Raw genomic sequence first — 23,396 nt, forward strand, 5'->3', positions numbered from 1 at the left:
TTGAAACCCACTGATAATAATATTTTTTCATTTTATTTTATTCCTTATAGTGTTTAATTAATAATTATAAAATTTAAATGCAGTGGACACCAGATTATTCATGTGTGGATTGCCCAGTTTGCGGATTATTCATTCATCTAAAACAATAGAAAAATAAATGGGTGAGGGGAGAACTGGCAGTGTTGGCTGCCAGCTGCTAGGGGCAGCAGTAGACACTAAGCCAGACTGGCAGTGGAAGAAGACTTTGCCGAGGCATGCCTGAGCGTGCGCAGACATCAGCCACTGACGCTACTGCTACTATCTGTCCACTAGACATCATCCCAAATACATACTTAAAAATATCTTGATTATTTGTGTTTTTGAATTATTCGTGCATCTTCTCCCCCAAATCACCCTCAATAATTGTCAGTATGCACTCCGTCTTCAGGTCACAAGTGGTCCATCACGACCATCCGACCACCATATCATACTCAGTAGAAGATGCGGATAGGAGGGGTGTGCGGTCAGCACACCGCTCTCCCGGTCATTATGATGGTTTTCTTTGACCGGAGCCGCTACTATTCAGTCGAGTAGCTCCTCAATTAGAATCACAAGGCTGAGTGCACCTCAAAAAATGGCAACAGTGCACGGTGGCTGGATGGTCACCCATCCAAGTGCCAACCACACCCGACAGCACTTAACTTCGGTGATCTCATGGGAACCAGTGTATCCACTGCGCCAAGGCCATTGCCCAATCGTCAGTATACTGTATATTTAAACATCTCAGTTCATATACTTTAGTGATACATTTCGTTCCTTGAATGAGAGGTATCACATCCTTAAATACATATGTCAGAGGAAAGATGTTTGTGACTGAAAATAGTTGATAAGTTGTTAGCACCCCATCACTAGCAGAAAATTCTTACAACATGCTTGAGACAGAGTTAATTACGAGAACTGTTGCCTCGCAGGAGGACAGAACTTGTCAAGTACTGACGCAAGAGGACATAGGTGACCGTGAGCAATTATAGTACCTTCGACACCTAGTGAGAAAGACAGATGTCAGTACTGTGCCATATAATTTGCTGTGCACAATTTGGTGCAGTTGTTTACCACTACAGGTTGACATGAATGGCGTCACAAACAGGAAAGCCATTAGACACTGTTGCAGAGTTTGCCTACTCAATACGGGAAGCCACCGCCCCTCAGGTCAGCACAGTAACAGAACCATGGGGCAGTACAATGGTGACAGCAGTGTTTGTGCACACCGAGTACAACTCTTTAGCAGTAAAAGTGGATTTACTGTGCACACAAACTAGCCAGTCGTTAATGCAAAATGGTGCCCATAAAAATAGAGAATGGTACTGTAAGAGATCTAGGAGCTGTTTGTCGACTTTGCACCCTCTAATGCAGACCAGTCAACATGCCAGTACCATTGCAAGTTTGACGAGCAGGTGTGGAAGAGTACTGCACTGTGTGCTTTCCCAAAATGCACCAAATGCAGCCAAAACCTCTCAGACAAACAGAAGCTAAACGATGTCAAAGTTAGCATAAGGAGGGCTATGCATGAAGCGTTTAGTGAATTCGAAAGTAAAATTCTATGTACCGACCTGACAGAAAATCCTAGGAAGTTCTGGCCTTACGTTAAATCAGTAAGTGGCTCGAAACAGCATATCCAGACACTCCGGGATGATGATGGCATTGAAACAGAGGATGACACGCGTAAAGCTGAAATACTAAACACCTTTCTCCAAAGCTGTTTCACAGAGGAAGACCGCACTGCAGTTCCTCCTCTAAATCCTCGCACAAACGAAAAAATGGCTGACATTGAAATAAGTGTCCAAGGAATAGAAAAGCAACTGGAATCACTCAGCAGAGGAAAGTCCACTGGACCTGACGGGATACCAATTCGATTCTACACAGAGTACGTGAAAGAACTTGCCCCCCTTCTAACAGCCGTGTACCGCAAGTCTCTAGAGGAAGGTTCCAAATGATTGGAAAAGAGCACAGGTAGTCCCAGTCTTCAAGAAGGGTCATCGAGCAGATGCGCAAAACTATAGACCTATATCTCTGACATCGATCTGTTGTAGAATTTTAGAACATGTTTTTTTCTCACGTATCATGTCGTTTCTGGAAACCCAGAATCTACTCTGTAGGAATCAACATGGATTCCGGAAACAGCAATCATGTGAGACCCAACTTGCTTTGTTTGTTCATGAGACCCAGAAAATATTAGATACAGGCTCCCAGGTAGATGCCATTTTCCTTGACTTCCGGAAGGCGTTCGATACAGTTCCGCACTGTCGCCTGATAAACAAAGTAAGAGCATATGGAATATCAGACCAGCTGTGTGGCTGGATTGAAGAGTTTTTAGCAAACGGAACACAGCATGTTGTTCTCAATGGAGAGGCATCCACAGACGTTAAAGTAACCTCTGGTGTGCCACAGGGGAATGTTATGGGACCATTGCTTTTCACAATATATATAAATGACCTAATAGATAGTGTCAGAAGTTCCATGCGGCTTTTCGCGGATGATGCTGTAGTATACAGAGAAGTTGCAGCATTAGAAAATTGCAGCGAAATGCAGAAAGATCTGCAGGGGATAGGCACTTGGTGCAGGGAGTGGCAACTGACCCTTAATATAGACAAATGTAATGTATTGCGAATACATAGAAAGAAGGATCCTTTATTGTATGATTATATGATAGCGGAAAAAACATTGGTAGCAGTTACTTCTGTAAAATATCTGGGAGTGTGCGTGCGGAACGATTTGAAGTGGAACGATCATATAAAATTAATTGTTGGTAAGGCGGGTACCAGGTTGAGATTCATTGGGAGAGTCCTTAGAAAATTAAGCCCATCAACAAAGGAGGTGGCTTACAAAACACTTGTTTGACCTATACTTGAGTATTGCTCATCAGTGTGGGATCCGTACCAGATCAGGTTGACGGAGGAGATAGAGAAGATCCAAAGAAGGGCTGTGCATTTCGTCACAGGGTTATTTGGTAAGGGTGATAGCGTTAAAGAGATGTTTAGCAAACTCAAGAGGCAGACTCTGCAAGAGAGGCGCTGTGCATCGCAGTGTAGTTTGCTGTCCAGGTTTCGAGAGGGTGCGTTTCTGGATGAGGTATCGAATATATTGCTTCCCTTTACTTACACCTCCCGAGGAGATCACGAATGTAAAATTAGAGAGATTCGAGCACGCACGGAGGCTTTCCGGCAGTCGTTCTTCCCGTGAACCATACGTGACTGGAACAGGAAAGGGAGGTAATGACAGTGGCACGTAAAGTGCCCTCCGCCACACACCAATGGGTGGCTTGCGGAATATAAATGTAGCTGTAGATGAAATGCTAATGGCAGCTGGTCTTAGGTGCAGCAGCTTGCTGTCAGCATCACAATGCCTGTTTAAGAGTGATAAAAAATCAGATAAAAAATATTTGGGGGAAGGCGTTGTGTTTGACATTGGCAAACAATTCCTCCGTATCAACTTATGGAACCCAGAGAACAGAATTAGATCTGGGACTACATCACTCTTTCATATGGGATTTCACCAACAATCGTAGAAGCTGACTTTCTAGCTTATTAGCATCTGCTATCGGATATGATAATTGCTCGGCTAGTGGATAACTTCACTGGCATGACTTATTGTGTGGTGCTGCTACAGCTCAGCACCTCACAGCACCAAGCTGATGAAAGGGAATATCCAACCTCAATTAGATCTCCAGGCACTCCTAAACAAGTGCTACACAATACAGTGGACCATATTAAGACTACTGATGACCCACATATATAATGCAGCACTATTTGCTTGCCACCCTGATGCCTGGCTATTGCTAAAGCCGAGTCTGAGACTATGCTGAAAGAAGGTATTATCTGTCCATCAAGTAGCCCGTGGTCATCTCCTCTATATCTGGTACCTAAAAGGTGTGGAGCATGGCATCCAGGTGGGGATTATTGCACACTTAATGCCAAAACTGTGTCAAACGACTACTCAATACCATTGTTGTTGGAATATATTGCACCTTTCATGGAGCCACTATATACAGCATCCTGTATTATGCTGAAGTTTAAATTCAGATCCCTATAGCAGAGGAGGACATACCCAGAATCACTATCATCATTCTGTTTAGGTTGTTTGGAAGCATTTACACAACCTTGGGCTTATGGAATGCTGCTCAGACATGGCAGCAGTTTTTCAATTCAGTTCTACAAGACCTGCCATTTCATTTACCGTACCTGGATGACATTCTCATCTTTTCTGCCACCAAGGAGCATCAACAACACCTAATTGAAGTACACAAGTGGACCATATTAGTGTTTAGAGCATGGTTAATGTGTTTTCGGTCAATCTGAGATCACCTTCCTGGGCCATCAAATTTCTTCTGTGAGGTTCGTTCCAATACCAGAAAAGTTCAAAGCCATCCTGCACTTATCAAAATTGAACACCATTAAGGAATTGCACCTGTTTCTGGGGCAGTCGAATTTTTATCACCAGCATCTACTACATCCAGTGGAATTACAGCAACCATTAACCACAACACTGTTTGGCCTGAAAGTTGGGGAGAATACCCACTTTGTTGAACTGATGCAATGAGAGCTCTACGTTTGAAGCCACAAAACAGAGTATGGCTAACACTGCACATCTTGTGCACCACAGGCTGGATGCACTCTTCGTGATAGTGGTGGACGCAGTGTTCCAACATTTGCCAGATGACACATGGCAAGTACTTGCATACTATTCACACACGCTGTTACCATGGCAGGAAAAGTGGTGTGCCTACAACTGTGTGCCTCTTGTTGTGTTCAAAGAAGTTAAATGCTTTCAACCACAGTTAGAAGCACGAGAAGTCACCATCCGGACCTATCATGCCTTCTAACGGATAGAATAATTGCTCATCTTCCCTGTATAACCACCTAGAATTCATAGCCCAATTCACCACAGTCATCAAACACATTTCGGGTATTGACAGTGTAGTTGCCGACATTTTGAAAAACGGTACTTCTGCCAGATGTTTGCGTCGTTTCGGGTAGCAACTGAAGAAGAAAGCGAGTTATGCCATCGAAATATCATGCGATAATGACGCGAACATCCGGCATAAGTCCCGTTTTTCAAAATGTCTACAGATCGCCGGGAAAGCCTGAAGAATTACAGTGCAGTTGCTGATTACCTCTTGCATGTCAACAGTATCTCATTACCTTCTAGATCAAAATGGTGTCTCTTCTTTTTTGACATTTTAATTCAGCAGCCATTATGAATTAAGACACGAAGGAATTGCTGACATTGATTGTGAGTGGGCATTAACTGAAATCAATTGTTGAAAGTTGAAAATTTTTGCTGGACTAGGATTCAAACTCCGGTTCAAATACTTGTCTGGCACAATGTTTCATCTGTCCCCACTTACTTCGCCGGCCGGTGTGGCCGTGCGGTTAAAGGCGCTTCAGTTTGGAACCACGTGACCGCTACGGTCGCAGGTTCGAATCCTGCCTCGGGCATGGATGTGTGTGATGTCCTTAGGTTAGTTAGGTTTAATTAGTTCTAAGTTCTAGGCGACAGATGACCTCAGAAGTTGAGTTGCATAGTGCTCAGAGCCATTTGAACCCACTTACTTCAATCAATGCCCGCTGACAGCCAATGTATGTGGTTCCATTATTTAATTTCTGTGATTATTTAATCTGATACTTTCAGAATGAAGTTTTTACCCTGCAGCGTATATAGTTTCTATTAGTGCGAGTCTGAGGAAGTTGACTGTTAATCTTTATCAATGCAGGTGCAGAGGGCATTCATGGTTAAAAAGTAATGGACTTTAAATGAAAACTATATATCTATATTCTGCAAACCACTGGTAGCTGGTACGTCCCATTGTACTAGTTATTAGCATTTCTTCATGTTCCATTCACGTATGGAGAGCGATTTTTTGAATGCCTCTGTGCGTGGAGCAATTATTCTAATTAGCTGTCTCTTAGTTGTTTTTTAGTTGTTTCTTAGCCAATCCGCTTGAGTGTCAAATTGCCGCAGATACTAAGAATCGCTGATTACATGACATATGGTGACAATGTGGATTCGGATTACAGACGTAAATGTACGTGAATGAGGTCAGCGTCGAGTTATTCTACCGAATTACCTGTCACAATTTATTCTTACATCAAAACTGATACATTGTGAAACTAGCAAATAACTCCACCGTACTTAGTTTTATGAGAGATCGACATTGACAGTGAGGTTTCAACGTTCTTAAAAACATTGAAGTTACGTTTGTCGGTGGTACCCATTCTTTTATTCATTTGAAATAAACGAATATGATGCCGTCTTACTCATTTCCAAATCGTGAAAGCCTTACGATGAAGTTCTCTGTATCGGCATATCTATCCTTGTTAGTAGGAGGAGAGGACCATTGCCGATATGAATATTATGAGTTTCAACGCTACTGTCAGCTGTAATTTCATTATAAATTTATTGGTAACCGGTTTCGATGATACGCTTCATTATCATCAGGCCCTCTAAATACACAGTGGCTGAATGTTCCCGAAAGCCATCAGTCAGAAAGTCCTGCGTGAAAATGATCGCTTTCTGTATCAGCTCTTGCAGTAACCACACAAGTGACACCACTAACAGTAGTCCATGCGCTATTGTTTACTGCAAGAGCTGATGCAGGTACACGTAATTTTCAAGCGGGTCTTTCTGACTGATATCTTTCGAAAAAAATGTAGCCATTATACATTTATAGCGCCTGATGATGAAATGTAACGTCGAAACCGGTTGCCGATTACTTGGTAAATTACACTTGACAGTAGTGTTGAAAATTGTAGCAAATTCTCTGTCAGTTGCTCCACGGACAAGGGCACACATGGAGTGAAAGCATATAAAATCGCATTTCATTTTCGTGGAGGTAAATACATTTGAGGTGTTGGAAAAACATTTTCTTGAGCGAATCATTCGAATGAATGAATGACTACGACTTCTATTGCTTCGCTTGTTTAGTAACATCTTTGACTCTTCCTTAACTCATCTTTGTGTTTAGTGTTTACGTATTTCGAAAATAAAAGCGTGCTTAGTTTTTCAAATGCTTCTAACCAGACAGTGAATAAGCTGGATGCACAAGTATGGAGTGTGAAACTCGTGACAGGTATGTAATACCTGTTTTGATCATATGATTATGTGCTGAAGTTGATTTACATGTTAACAATGTGTATATTCCGTAAGAACCTTTGATTTACAGCAGTAGCTCCGATGAACTGGAACACTCAGAGGATGAAACAGAAATACAAAAGGAGCTGGTGGAAATGCTTGACACAGCTGAACTTTTAGACGATGAGAGATATCCCCCCTTAGTGATTGAGGTATGTGCTTTTATATCAAAATTAATGTAAATTATTCGAAGTGTTTGCAAATTAATAACGAAACTGGTGTTGCCTGCGAGACTCGAATATTTTGCTATGTAGGCACAACACCATAGCGTTAGAAAGTTATACCTGAACAATCTGGTCATAATTACATTCATTTTTAATCAAAAAATGGATACCATTGTATTTTCATTGTCACCATTTAGTGTATAATTCAGAATCCTCAATTGGGAAGCGTAAGATACATTATAGAGAACCGTGGACATAGTTACAGTCATGTGACATCACATTGTCTGTTAGTCTGGTTTCTTGCCTTAATTTAGGGAGTAACATCTGGCTGGAGTGTTTGTTGATGATTCCCACCAAAGTGTTGGTCATACTGACAGATCTGAGGCAGACGAATTAACGTATTCAATATCAAAGCGGAAATATAGTTGTGATAATTCTGGGAGATTAATCTCATCTGTACAGAAAGCGTATAATCTGATCAGATAGTGTAACCTATGGGGAACTTGCTTCCGACACCACGTTGAATCGATCTGCCAAAATAATTACAAAACTTACTGACATTGGATGTTTGATTTGTCCCTATAACTTAATGATGTGGTGACGTGTGATTCCATGCAAGTTTTAAAGAGAACTGAACACAGATATTTCTTTTGTGTTTCTTAGTTTTTGGAATGTGTGTTGTGACAGGCTGATCTGTAAGGTAACTTGAACTATAGGATAAGGCCCTGGACTGGTTTGCAGCCAATAAGTTCCTGTGCAATCCCAATAAAACCCAACAACCTTTACTGGGAATTTCAAAGTAGGCAATAAGTCAGTAAAACTGTAAGGTATTTAGATTGACTCAAAACTCTGTTGGGAGGGACACGTCAATCACGTATGTGAAAAAATATCCCAGGGGGCATACCTTATTGTGAAACTAAGGGAGGTAGTGAGCTTGGAGTACCTTAGGCTGACATACTTTGGGCTGTTCCAGTCACATATTTCATATGGTCAGATTATCTGGGTGCGCCCCCTCGCATCAAGAACATTTTGAAATTATGAAAAAAAAGTCTTATGCATAATATGTAAAAGAAGTAGTAGGGAACACTACAGTCCTCTTTTTTCCAGACTTGGAATACTCACAATATACGTTTATGTGTCTGTACTCTGCCGGACAGAGTGGCAGAGCGGTTCTAGGCGCTACAGTCTGGAACCGCGCGACTGCTACAGTCGCAGGTTCAAATCCTGCCCCGGGCATGGACGTGTGTGATGTCCTTAGGTTAGTTCTAGGGGACTGATGACCTCAGAAGTTAAGTCCCATAGTGCTCAGAGCCATTTTTTGTCTGTACTCTATATTAAAAATAGTATTTCAGAATTTATTATGAGAGGGGAAATGCATGAACACAACACCAGAGCTAAGGGTAATTTAGACACACGATGCCACAGATTAGTTAGAACAGGATATTCTCACAAAGTAAACCCACTCAAAATGTTTAGTAAACTGCCCATTCAAGTTCAGTCTATGGATACATTTCTTTTTTTTTGTTTTAATTAAGTGGTACAGCTAGCTGTCAGATCATCACATTTTATGACACAAAAGAATTCTTTGAGATACTTGGGGAGGATATTACCATTTAAAATTTTTCTGTAGTTAAACATATTATTGTGTGCTGTGGTTAAGTCGTGTGTAAGTACTTGGTGTATACAACTCACTATGTACAGAATATACTATGCAATACTGTATAATATTATATTATAGCATAGTTTATTGCATTAACTTTAGAAACTATCCTGGCGTAATTTGGTACACTGCCATGTGTAAAATGTATACTACAAAGTACTGACATTAGTTTATTATTATATATGTACTACTACATCCCATATGACAAAGCCAGTATCATTGTAAAATGATCTACGGTGAATAAAATACTTGATTCTAGGGTAGTTAGGAAAGTGAGTTTCATTCTTAATTGGCAAAGCAAACAAATGTGACGATGAAATCATAGATGTGGTGACACATTGATCTGAAGCATAGCTTGAAGTCTAGGTCAGATTGATAAGTGACAGTCGGGTTATCAGCTGTTGAAATGCTATTGAAGGCTCCAGTTAGCTTAAGCCTTTTTTTTTATATATACAGCTGGTACATGACAGTAGTGGCATGTAAAAAAGGTAAATGCCAAACATATGGAAAATCTATTATAGTTTATTAATATGGGCCAAAACATAAACCTGTGCTTAATAGCTTGTTTGTCTTTGGAACAAAATACATCAATAATTCTTCATATCAGGAATCCGACAGTTGATAGGTTGTGGAGGTATGTGGTGTTAAATGTCTATTCACAGGTATTGTAATCTGTGTAAGTAAAAGACTGCTGATTGCTTATGTAGTGATGGCACCCAATAGCAACCCAGATTTGTTCCATAGAATTTACATCAGGTGAATTTGTTCGCCGAGACATCTTGAGTTCACGACAATGCTCCTCAAACCACTGTAGCATGGTTATGGCAGCATTTTAGGAGATGAGCAGTGATCTAGTGTAGCAAAACTGTGATTCATCTGAAGGGCCGGCATGTTTCCGTTGATTGACAGTCAAATCGTGATGGTCCCGTGCTCACTACAGTCATAATTGATGATGTTGTTGGGTCAACATGTGAAAGCGTAGGGGGTGGTGTGCTGCAGAGCTCCATGTTCAACAATGTGTAATGAACAGTATGCTCTGAAATACTTGTGCATGCACCAGCATTGTGCTCTTTCGGCAGAGATGCCACAGACCACCCTGTATCCTACTTTAGAGCAGACAGCCTTGGAACCCAATGTTCCGTGAATAGTAGAGAACGTCCAACCATTTAGCACCTAGTTTGTTTCACTGTCCTTCTACCTCCTTCTGTAGATGCTCACAACATTAGCATGTGAACTTGCAATCAGCTTTGTCATTTTCGAGATACTTGTTCACAGGCTCTGCATAATAATAATCTTCCCTTTGTCAAAGTCGCTTATCTCCGTGGATTTCCCCATTTGCAGCCTGTATCTTCACTAGGATTATCCCCCGTATATGTCTGCTCAACTTACATACTTTCGCTACCACTTCACGTGGCCGTAATGCCACCAGGCGACATCAAACATCGCTGTGGGCTGTGGTCATGTTTTGGCTCATCAGTGTATATGCTGGCCCGTGTCTTTGTGCCTCCCATGTCACTCATTCTACACTCGCACCATCCTCTCCTTACTCTCCATCTTCCTGTGTCGTACCTCCCCCTCCCAATCCACTCTTCCACATCATTGTGCACCATACACAACTTCTCCCCTGCCTACAGCAGGGTTAGCTTGCTTGGGCTGCAGTCCTATATCATCCACTTGTACCCCATCTCTATGAGCTGTCAGTCATCCTTCCCTCCCACCCTTCCTGCCTCCTTTCTCTCCCTGCGGACTCTGTCCACCAGTATCCCTTCTTTCCACCCAAGTTACTGTGTAGAGACCGGAACAGTATAGCTATACAGTTCTTTTAGCTCTGAAGATGGATAGACGGATCTCATCTAAAAGTTAGCAACATTTTTGTATGAGTATACAGCTTCTTAAGCCACCATAGGACTGTCTGTCAAGCCCAAATCCAGGGAATAAAAAAAAAGAAAACATACATTGTAAAATACCGTAGCTCCAGTGAATATGGTAGCATTTTGTCAAGCAGTGACAGGCTATGCTGTTATATTGATTATGAATCATTTTAAGACGTGTTGCTATTACGTCTACATAAATGTGCCACAACCTACTGTGCATGACAAAGGGCACATTTTACCAATTTTATCATTTTCTTTTCTTGTTCCACTAGTGTACTGAGTTACGGAAAAAATGACTGTCCGTATGCCTCTGTACGTGTCCTAATCTTTCTTATCTTTTTATCACAATCCCTATCTGAGATATATGGTGGTGATATGCAGATAAAGTAGGAAGTAGCATTTGTTCAGAAGTAGTGTGTGGAAAGAATAATGGGGTCAATGAAAGTGTCCAGTTCCACCCATCTGCTTTGACCCGTGATGTTATGGTGTTGTGGTGTGTGAGGTCACTGCAGCACAGAATTTTTGGTTGTTTGTTTGCAGATGTTTTGTTTTGTTTGGTGGGTTCTCTGGTGGTGTATTTGTGTATACTTAGTGTAATGTGTTGTATTGGGTTCATTTGAGGTTTGGTGTTAACAGTTGCAACATCACTGTGATTGTACATAGTTTGTGGTGTTACATGGTTTGGAAGTGTTTTCAGTGAGTTATTAACAGTTTTTTGTTAGGCCATGCCGGCCGCTGTGGCCGAGTGGTTCTAGGCACTTCAGTCCGGAATCCGTGCGCCTGCTACGGCCGCAGGTTCGAATCTTGCCTCGGGCATGGATGTGTGTGATGTCCGTAGGTTAGTTAGGTTTAAGTAGTTCTAATTCTAGGGGACTGATGACCTCAGATGTTAAATCCTGTAGTGATTAGAGCCATTTGAACCATTTGTTAGGCCATATTGGTTTGGTGTTTGTTGTGCGGGAAGAAGTTTAATTTGTTGTATGGTTTCTATTAGGTATGGACATGACAGTGAAATTTAATAGTGCATCATTGCGTGCCAAGATGGGTGATGACATGATGTCTATTATTAAATTTCTGCATTTATTTGTGCTGGTTGCAGTGCGTTAGGTGCAGCATTTGTGGTAATAATGAGGCTAATGGGAGTTCTGTGTCTCGGACCAGTGGCGCGTATATGTGGCAGTGTCACTGGGATAACATCTGGCAGTTGATTATATGTGATACCTGGTTCAAGAAATGTAGGTTGGCCATGAGGGAGACTGTTTTGTTGACCTTTATAAAATCAAAGATGGTGAGACTTACCAAACGAAAGCGCTGGCAGGTCAATAGACACACAAACACACACACAAAATTCAAGCTTTCGCAACCAACAGTTGCTTCATCAGGAAAGAGGGAAAGACGAAAGGATGTGGGTTTTAAGGGAGAGGGTAAGGAGTCATTCCAATCCCGGGAGCGGAAAGACTTACCTTAGGGGGGAAAAAAAGGACAGGTATACACTCGCACACACACCCATATCCAACCGCACATACACAGACACAAGCAGACATGAAATTAGAACTGCTTGTGTCTAGTATGGGAGAGGAGTTCTCGGGTTGGTTTTGCAGGTGGGAGGGAGGAGGCGCCTGTTATTTCGGGGATTGGATATGCTGATTGTGTTTGAAGGGTTTTGGAGGGCAGTACTAAGAGGGAATTGGTGGGTTTGATCGAAGAATATATTGAAGAGGGGAGCACTACAGTTTGATAAGTTTTCATCCTATAGGGGTGTGTGAAAGAGGGGATGCTAGCATTTAGTTGATAATCACAGTACTGAGTTTAAAGATATTGTATTAATACAATAGAAGAGTTTTTTTTGTTGGGGAGAGGGGGGGGGGAGGCTAAATCGGTCATAGGGATGAGGAAGAGGCACTCTTCCAACCTGCAGTCTCATTTAGATGAGTTTTGCTGACTGAAAAGTGTCGTTGGGGATTATTGTATTTTTCACGATTTTTTGAGGATTGTGAGTAAGATGTATAGGACGAGGGTGGTGAGGTTTTGGGGTTACATTTGTGTGGCATTTGGGGGAGGGATGTTGTGGGTATTGGTTGTGGAGTTAACTGGGCAGATTGTGGATGGGGTCGGGGAGAGGGGGGTTTTTTATAATTGTATTCTAGAGGACCAGTTTGGTGGCAGTTTTTGTTGATTTGTAAGGTGTGCTTGATTTTCGTTTATTTTGTGTTTTATTTTTTATTATTATTTTTTATTATTTATTTTTTTTGTTTGAAGGGGGGGGGTTGATGTGGGTGGATTAGGGTTGGTTTGTGGGTGGTAGGTTGTGTGTGGTTTAGGAGGTTTTTGTTGTGTTTAGGGTGGCCAACCTAGATCGTATCGCCGGATCCTGTTGTCACTAAGCAATTTTTGTTTTGGCTTTACGTAATTATTATGTTTTGTGTATTAAGGTAGGTTGATTGCGTTTTAATTGATGTAGTAATGTCTGATTTTTGGTTTGTTGAGGTACTGGGCTTCTGGTTCTATTTTTCGTAGTTGTAAGTGTTGGTTTTTTGGTATCAACAGTTGTGGTTCAGCTACATAGGCCAAGGGAAATGTCAGATTCCTGCGGTTTTTGTTGGTGTTGTGGAATGCTGTAATTTTTTTTCCCTCATGATATTGTTTTGGGATTGTGCGGCGTTTTTTCTTGCTGCTGTATATTTAGCTTGTCCTTGCCCGAAACCCTCAATTTCCCGTGATTGTCATGTTAGTTTCATTTTATTTTTGGAGGGAGGCGATATTGTGTTACTTATGTGCTTTCGCATTATTTTGTGTGTGTACATAGTGACGTCATAGTTGCCATATTGGATATGCTGAAAGTAGGAGTTTCTACTGTATTGATGACATCATGGGTCAAAGTAGATGGGTGGAATTGGATGCTTCTGTAATACCAAATATTGTGTTAAGTAGTTTACTGTTCATCATTTAAATCCTCCTAACTGGTTTTTGTTGCTAATGATAATCAGTTTAAACTAAACTGTGATTTACATAGTCACAATCGTAAGAGATGGAAAAGAGCCACCGTGGTACAACAACCGAGTTAGAAAACTGCTGCGGAAGCAAAGGGAACTTCACAGCAAACATAAACATAGCCAACGCCTTGCAGACAAACAAAAATTACGCAAAGCGAAATGTAATGTGAGGAGGGCCTTGCGAGAGGCATTCAGTGAATTCGAAAGTAAAGTTCTATGTACTGACTTGGCAGAAAATCCTAAGAAATTTTGGTCTTATGTCAAAGGGGTAGGTGGATCAAAACAAAATATCCAGGTACTCTGTGACCAAAATGGTACTGAAACAGAGGATGACAGACTAAAGGCCGAAATACTCAATGTCTTTTTCCAAAGCTGTTTCACAGAGGAAGACTGCACTGTAGTTCCTTCTCTAGATTTTCACACAGATGACAAAATGATAGATATTGAAATACACGACAGACGGATAGAGAAACAATTAAAATTGCTCAAAAGAGGAATGGCCGCTGGACTTGATGGGATACCAGTTCGATTTTACACAGAGTAGGCGAAGGAACTCGCCTCCCTTCTTGCAGCGGTGTACCGTAGGTCTCTAGAAAAGCGTAGCGTTCCAAAGGATTGGAAAAGGGCACAGGTCATCCCCGTTTTCAAGAAGGGATGTCGAACAGATGTGCAGAACTATAGACCTACATCTCTAACGTCGATCAGTTGTAGAATTTTGAAACATGTATTATGTTCGAGTATAATGACTTTTCTGGAGACTAGAAATCTACTCTATATAAATCAGCATGGGTTTCGAAAAAGACGATCGTGTGAAACCCAGCTCACGATATTCGTCCACGAGACTCGGAGGGCCATAGACACGGGTTCCCAGGTAGATGCCGCGTTTCTTGACTTCCGCAAGGCATTCGATACAGTTCCCCACAGTCATTTAATGAACAAAGTAAGAGCATATGGACTATCAGACCAATTGTGTGATTGGATTGAAGAGTTCCTAGATAACAGAACACAGCATGTCTTTCTCAATGGAGAGAAGTCTTCCGAAGTAAGAGTGATTTCAGGTGTGCCGCAGGGGAGTGTCATAGGACCGTTGCTATTCACAATATACATAAATGACCTTGTGGATGACATCGGAAGTTCACTGAGGCTTTTTGCGGATGATGCTGTGGTATATCGAGAGGTTGTAACAATGGAAAATTGTACTGAAATGCAGGAGGATCTGCAGCGAATTGACGCCTGGTGCAGGGACTAGCACATTAAATCTCAATGTAGACAAGTGTAATGTGCTATGAATACATAGCATGAAAGATCCTTTATCGTCGGTAAAGGAGATGCCAGACTGAGATTTATTGGAAGAATCCTAAGGAAATGCAATCCGAAAACAAAGGAAGTAGATTACAGTACGCTTGTTCACCCACTGCTTGAATAGTGCCCAACAGTGTGGGATCTGTGCCAGATAGGGTTGATAGAAGATATAGAGAAGATCCAACGGAGAGCAGCGCACTGCGTTACAGGATCATTTAGTAATCGCGAAAGCGTTACCGAGATGATAGATAGACTCCAGTGGAAGACTCTGCAGGAGAGAGGCTCAGTAGCTTGGTACGGGCTTTTGTTGAAGTTTCGAGAACATACCTTCACTGAGGAGTCAAGCAGTATATTGCTCCCTCCTACGTATATCGCGCGAAGAGACCATGATGATAAAATCAGAGAGATTAGAACCCACACAGAGGCATACCTACAATCCTCCTTTCCACGAACAATACGAGACTGGAATAGAAGGGAGAACAGATAGAGGTACTCAAGGTACCCTCCGCCACACACCGTCAGGTGGCTTGCAGAGTATGGATGTAGATGTAGACAATAGGAGAGAGAGACAAATCATTTTCATGTAGACTTTGTCTTCTTTTCCAGGATTCAGAATGGACTTAAGAGGTCAATTCTAGTGTGCTGATTCCAATTCTTCACTTTGAGTCAGGATGTAATATGACGTGATGAGGTTACAATGCAAAGCATGTAAGCGGCCTGTTATTAAATCTTATCTGTGATTGTCTTAGTAAATGGCATAAACTATACTGTTTATTCAGAGTATGTCCTGGCTTTCGAGGGTTAGGTTAGGCAGTAATCTAAAAGCACAACTTAAACTGCTGCAAATGAAATTGGTAGTAATCATTTTTATACGTTCTATTTTCACAAATATTTGCCTGTTTTTTTTTCCCCAAATGTGGCACTATTTATTTAAGATTTATTTACTTATATTTTGCATTGCTGTGTCGACTTGACCTAAATAGCTCAATTTTAGTTGTCAATTCAATGTTTCATTTTTTTTCATGATTTTTTTTTTAGCCATACCTTGTTCCTGTGTCAGTTAGTTTTCTATATTGGGCCATTTCATATGAAATCAACCAACAACAAAATAAACTTGAATCTTGATATTTTATTATTTAGTAATTTTTTGTCATTTTATTGTATTAAAATAAGACAGTCCAAAATTAGATTTTTGGAAATTTTGTTTTGTGTTATTAATTTTTAAAGTTTCCCGAAATTGTGTAATTTTTGCAGTGTTTGGAAACCTAAAAATGGCTAGTCTCAAAGTATTTGTCATACAGACCTGCAACTTAGACAGTTTTATTTTGTTCATTAATGTCTCTAAGAATATGTGCTGCTTAACCAAATTCATGAAGATACAAAATGTTCCCAAACAAATTGATAAGTTCTACAAATTTCAAAAACCTGATTTTTAGTTTTTTAAAAAACACAATGTGTTATACACTATTTGTTAATCTGTGTGCCAAATGTCATGATGCTCTTCCAAAGGGAACATGTGGAAATAATTTTATTTTCCTGCTATATGCAGTGCCAAGTGTACCTTAAGTGCACTTGGGTTTGCAAGTTGGCCTATAAAAATATAGTTAAAGTGAAATGATTGAATATTAATTAAGCACACTTTGCTTTTTCATTTTAAAGTTTTACTAAACCATGCTGTTCAACAATTAACATAAGTAATGTAAGGGACGCAATGCCTTTTGCCATTTTATATAACATTTAATATACAGTAATTGTGGTTTATAGTTGTGGACCAACAAAAAGGGAATAGATATTTTCAATATGCGAGGGTAATCCCAAAAGTACGGTCTCCTATTTTTTTTATAAGTACAGAACTCTGTTTGTGTGGCAGTTGGTAACACTGTTATGAAGAGTGCTTCACGCACTGTGTGTAAACATGCGCACGCTGTGCTGAGACGCTCAGTCTTGGCCTGGCAGCTGTTGAGAATGGAGCTCCCATTGGATGTTACTGCCAAGTGTGAATTGCACACAGTTATTCGGTTTTTGACCGCAAAGGGCACTGTGCTGATTGAAATCCATCGCCAGTTGACGGAAATGTATGGTGAGTCGCGCATGAATGTCAAGAATGTTTGTAAGTGGTGTAGAGAGTTTTCAGTCTGCTGGTAAAGTCATGACAACCATTTTTTGGGATCAGAAAGGGGTGTCGTTGGTCGACTTTATGCCCACTGGGACCACAATTAACGCTGACAGGTACTGTGAGACTCTGAAAAAACTCAAACGGGCAATTCAGAACCGGAGAAGAGTAATGTTGAGCAAGGACGTACACATTCTCCATGACAACACTCGCCCACACATCGCTCGGCAAACCGTTGCTCTCCTGCAACAGTTTCAGTGGGACATAATCACCCACCCACCGTATAGTCCTGACTTGGCACCCAGTGACTCTCACCTATTCCCCAGGTTAAAAGAACATTTGGCCGGAAAGCGATTCAGCTCCGACGATGAGGTGAAAGAAGAGGTTCATAACTTTCTGAACAGCATGGCGATGAGCTCGTATGACATAGGCATGCAAAATCTGCCACATCGTCTACAACAATGCATCGACAGAAAAGGTGATTATGTCGAAAAATAGCTAAATGTTCAATGTGTAAACTGATGTAAACCTTTGTAGAAAAAAACAGGTCTATGTACTTATAAAAAATAGGAGACCTTACTTTTGGGATTACCCTCGTATAATGAAACAAAAACAATCACTTGTATTGACAGTAATTCACTCCAGTAGAGCTTAGTTGTTGAGATAAAATTAGCAAAGCACTGGTGAAGGAAAGAGGACCAGGTTGCTGCATTCATGTGTAACTCATTAAGTCCTTGGGCTCAGGTGATAAGGTGACAGAAAAATGCCAGTGTCATGATTTAAAATACTTAATCTTGAAAGGCACCTGTTGGAATATGGCAAGTACCATGCACAGCCAACACAGTGTAATGAATATTGTACATGTTGTATCCCAACATGGTGTGCAGTTCAATGTTTTATTGGAAAAATAAAGCATTTTAAATAATCACACTGGCACATTTGTGCCAATGATCACTTGAGGATGTTCATACAGAAATATAGAATCAAACTGGTGGTGCAATAAATGTAACACACATAATTTTGATAGTTTTATAAATTAGTAATTCAGAAATGAAAGTCCCAACAGAATTTTTAATTTGGGGGTTTTTTATGAAAACTACTACAGTACTCTAAATATTTAAAAAAAATTATAAAAATCTGAGCTGTCAAGAACCTGGTCATTGGTAGATTTCACATGGACTGATTTTATTTTACTATTACTGTGTTTGTAAGATTCTTATGTTACACCGTAGTTTTCCCCACCCAGAACAGAGTTTTCCCATGGTTGTCATGTTAGTTTCTATTATTAATATTATTAACAATTCCTGCAGTTCTATAATTCATCATTACATTTTGGAACCATGAAAACATTTACGAGTATTGGTTGGCATTTTGAAATGTTGTACATGCTGCATCTTTCCAGTATGATATTAGTATTAGAGGTCAAAGCTTATGTGTCGAATTGCATACTGGAGTTTATCAGAGTTGTGTACTTTGGCAGTAAGATTAAGATACTCAGTTAGCTTCCGTCAAAAAAAAAAAAAAAAAAAAAAAAAAAAAAAAAAAAAAAAAAAAAAAAAAAAAAAAAAAAAAAAGGAATCCTTAATGATTCAAAACAAAATTAAAATGTTAACAGAATCTTCTGTCGGTTCTTGGTAGAACAACATTATAATAAGTAAAAAGCACCAGTTTTCTTGTGTTCTACAGTATTACTTTTATTGTGTTAACTGGTTTTCGGCTTACAAGGCCATCTTCACACATTTACTAGTATTGTCGCGAAAGAAGTGAATGACATTGGAAGAGAAGTTTATTTATTTATCGTATGGCAATACAGACACAAAAGAAAGAATCAGACAAATCACTAACATAACAAACATTGATAATTGTAAACAAGCATTACTAATATAACAAAGTTTAAGGATTACAAACAAACATAGTCTATTATATAGAGAAGTAACACATCTAGACTGAAGCAGAAACATACAGTAAGTAACATGTTTGACAGTGTGGTGGTAATGCAATGAAAAAGTAAAAAATTGAACAGTAAATAAATAAAAATGGAGTCGACAGGAAAAACTTTGACCCAAAATAGGAACAGCATGCCTACATAAGTTTCTATTAATAAAGAAAACTAATAAAATAAAATAAGACAAAACGTCGAGAGTGATACACAAACCAATTAAAAGAAGAAAAAATTTTCAATGAAACTACAGAATACATAAGAAAATTAAGCAATATCAGTAAGATAAACAGAAATAAATAAATAAATGCAGGACAATGGAGGAGTTTGAGGGAACTTAGGGTAAATACAGTCTTTGAGAGTGTGGTGGTGCTGCATTTTACCATTAACATTATATTCAAAACTGTGGCTATGTAACAGTCTGCATTAAATAAATGAACCAAGGAAAATATAAACAATATTTGATGAAACAACTACAAAAGGTGTTAAACATGGACAGTAATACAAGTACCAGATAAAAGAAAGCCTTAACAGTTGAAACTACAGTCTATATGGAATACATAGACAACTTCAATAAAATAGAAGAACTTAATGAATACAGGAAAATGGGAATATCTAGGAAAAGACAGTGTGGGAAGTAATGAAAAACAGAGCTGATCATATGAAGCTTAGGAGAGGGGAAGTGTTGAGCTGTGTCTGGTCATTTAGGAATTGATCTGGACTGTGAGCTAGATGTTTGTTAATTTCCTGGGCTTCCAGCAGGTTGAGTTTATGGCCTTTTTTTGCTAAGTGAAGTAAATGGGACACTGGCTGGTAGTTGTGACTCTCACTCAGTACATGCTCAGCAAAAGCGGAGTCAGAATTCTGCAACTTCCAGCGGCGTTCATGTTCAGCTAGCCTAGTTGCTATGTCTCTACCTGACTGACCGATGTAAAATTTGTCACAATCAGGACAGGTGATTTTGTATACCCCACTGTTAGCTAATAACTGGATCTTATCTTTACTATTAAAAATACACTGGGCTGTTGTGTTCTTAACATAGTAGGAAAGCCTACACTTGCAGGCTTTCAGTGCTTTGGCTCCAATCTGTGATACCTGACCTAGATATGGTAGTGTGCACCATTTCTTGCAGACAGTGGAAGGGGAAGCAGGTAGGGGAATGGAGGAGGGGTATAATTTTCCATTTTTGTTTCCTGTGCAAGATGTGGTCAATAAGCCATTGGCTTTATTGTATCTAACTGTTCTTTAAAATCATCTCTGAACATGGGGACAGATATGAGGTGGTGTACCACTGAGTGGAAAGCTGCACATTTGTGAGCTAGGGGGTGTTTTGAGAAAGAATGTATTACTGTGTCTCTAGTTGTAGTTTTTCTATAAATTTTTAAATAATGTGTGTGTGTACTGATGTCAATTGTTAGATCTAAGAAGTTCATGGATTTGTTGCCAATCTTCTTTGTGAACTAAATATTTTTATTTTGACTGTTCAGGTTTTTCAAAAATATGTTGTTGTCTTGTATTACCAGTCCACATACACAGGACATCATCTACATATCTAAACCAGTATTTGATATTTGCAGTCAAAGGTTTTGTTTTTAGAAAATTTTGTTCCAAATGGTCCATAAATATTTCAGCCAACAGTCGACTGAGAGGGGAACCCGTAGCTAAGCCATCTAATTGTTTATAAAGAGTCCCTTGAAACTGGAAATAGTTCTGTGCCAAGCATGTTGGAGTGGCCAGTCTGAAGTTGTTGAGTTCCACAGGATTGACATTAGACTTGTGCATCAGCTCTGTCAGAATATCGATGAATTCCACCACTGGTATGTTGGAAAATGAACGGCAGACATCAAAGGATACTAATTTATCACTGTGTGAGACAGATATACCTTTTATGTACTAGGCCCACAGAGTTTGAAATACCATGTTTTGGTTTGAATTTAGTCTTGCTCTTAATTAGGACATCCAGTTTACTTGCTAGTTTGTAAGATGGAGCAGTGAATGGTGATACAACTGAATGAATAGAAACATCTTGTTTATAGAGTTTAGGAAGCCCATACATTCTAGGAGACACTGGGTTCATATTAGTTAAGTTTTGCTTCAAACTCATGCTTTTGCATGAATTGATTGCGATTTAACGTCCTCTTTGCATTACCACCACACTGTCAAAGATGTTACTTACTGTATGTTTCTGCTTCAGTCTAGATGTGTTACTTCTCTTCCAATGTTGTTTGCAAACATTGTAACTTCTTTGGTGACAATACTCAGTAAATGTCTGAAGATGGCCTTGTGAACTGAAAACCAGTTAACACAATAAAATGAATACTGTAGAATAAAAGCAAACTGGTGCTCTTCACTTATTATAAAATTAAAAGCAAATTATTAGCTGCTATTTTAACAAATTGTCTGAATATGTAGATTCAGGGATTGAAAAGTTGTTAGCTACTTGGCAAGTACCGGTGTAATAATCCACACACACTTTTTGTACTAATATTATAAATGCAAAATTAAATCTTTGTGTTGTGTTTTCATGACTAAGCTGCTGAATAGATTTTGATGAAATTTGGTATGGAGATTGCATGAACCCTGAGAAAGAACATAAGCTATTTTACAAAGGATAAAAATAATTGACTACTGAGAGGATGAAGCAGGGAATGGAACAGCTTGTTCACATCAGTGAACATCAACCATGTTAGTAATTTCTAATTTTGGTGTATGATGTATAGCACTAAGTTGTACCATGCAGAATATTAATAGTGATCTAAGATTCATAGGTGGAAAGGTCATATTATTGGCTTGCAGTTGTATGCACTTTTTTGTAGTAACTAATGGGACATATGTAGATGAAATAATTTCGCATTAAAAGGTATCAGTCGTATTGTAGTAAAACTGTCATCCTTCTGAAGATTGTTTTTAACACAACATTGTTCTGAGGTGTGGTCCTGTTGGAGGTAGCAACACTTGAACTGAGATACTGAACCAGTTCTAGTGGAAACTCAGCTTGACGTGAATCTTGAACTACGGTGTAACTCAGAATTTTGAACATCAGCAACATTTATGTATATGTGGTGCCTTTTGGACACGTCCAAAAGAACAGACACCACTTATATATAGTTAAGACAAGACAGCCAATGGTGTGTGTGTGTGTGTGTGTGTGTGTGTGTGTGTGTGTGTGTGCGCGTGTGCGCAAGTCACAGAACTTTAACACTTCAACCACATTCGTGTGAGTATTTCCTAAAAGGGAGTGCAGATGCACACCAGGCTCGAACTCTTACAGGAATTGGTAAAATGCGATGAGTAATGTGAAGATAATGGGCAAGGGCCACTACATTAGTACTGTGTGGATAAGTTGAGCATTTGGGTCTGGCAGGAGGCATGCTATGGTAGTCCCTGCAGTTATGGAGAGCACTGTCTCTGGATGGCTTATGGTCAGAGGAGCTGTATAGTAAGCAGGAGATCCAGTTTGAATCCTGGTCCAGCAAAAATTTTAAACTTTCCTCATTGATTTAAATCAGTACCACTTGCAGCCAAATTCTGTAATTCCTTTGTTAGTTAATCAACAAACATTGCCAAAGGTGAAAGAAAATCTTATGGGAGAATGTTAAAATATTTAGTTTAACAACAAATATGTGTGTACGATTGCATGACATGGTATCAGGACAATATGTGGACGCTTTTCTGAAAATTGGTGAAGATCGTATTGATACAGGTGCTAATGGCATTGTTATACTAGAGCTGAATTCTGTAATATTTTTCACGATACAGAACAACTGGTGAGCAAAGTTGCTGACTAATGAGTTTGTAGGATTGATAATTGAAGAAACAGTGAAGAGTAGAAGATAATGTAGAATATCTACCTGTCAAAAACGTGAGCAAGTCACCACATAAACTGAGGTTAGAAGTTGGTGAAAGCTCCCTTTAAAGTGAAATCTTGATGCGACCAGATTGTGTAGCAGTTCACACCTACAAATTACATGTATATGTCCGAAACATTGTCAAGAGTGTAACAGTTAGTGGTGCAGCTAAAGGAGAAAGCATTTTGATTCCACAAACCCTAATGATACTGACATATTTGTATTTTCAGTTCAGAAGATTGCAATTTCCACTAAAATTTGTTTTTAGAATGACTTTAAATGAAAAACAAGAACAAGGAAACTTGCCAGTATGCGTATAGAAAAAACATACTCTTC

General features: G+C 39.7%; 1 protein-coding gene across 2 annotated transcripts in view; it reads left to right on the forward strand.

Annotated features, from left to right (window-relative positions):
- The first annotated feature begins 6,966 nt into the window (after positions 1-6,966).
- LOC126425320 (uncharacterized) overlaps positions 6,967-23,396 on the forward strand; it is a 93,265-nt gene continuing 76,835 nt past the window's right edge. Inside the window, exons 1-2 of one of the 2 annotated variants that reach the window (XM_050088302.1) lie at positions 6,967-7,105; positions 7,199-7,319. In XM_050088302.1, the coding sequence (XP_049944259.1) occupies positions 7,083-7,105; positions 7,199-7,319 (144 nt within the window). In that variant the 5' untranslated portion in view covers positions 6,967-7,082. The remainder of the gene's footprint in view (positions 7,106-7,198; positions 7,320-23,396) is intronic. The other variant, XM_050088303.1, reaches the window with a different exon arrangement.

This window comes from Schistocerca serialis, chromosome 10 (genome assembly GCF_023864345.2).
Source record: "Schistocerca serialis cubense isolate TAMUIC-IGC-003099 chromosome 10, iqSchSeri2.2, whole genome shotgun sequence".
Lineage (NCBI taxonomy): Eukaryota > Metazoa > Arthropoda > Insecta > Orthoptera > Acrididae > Schistocerca > Schistocerca serialis.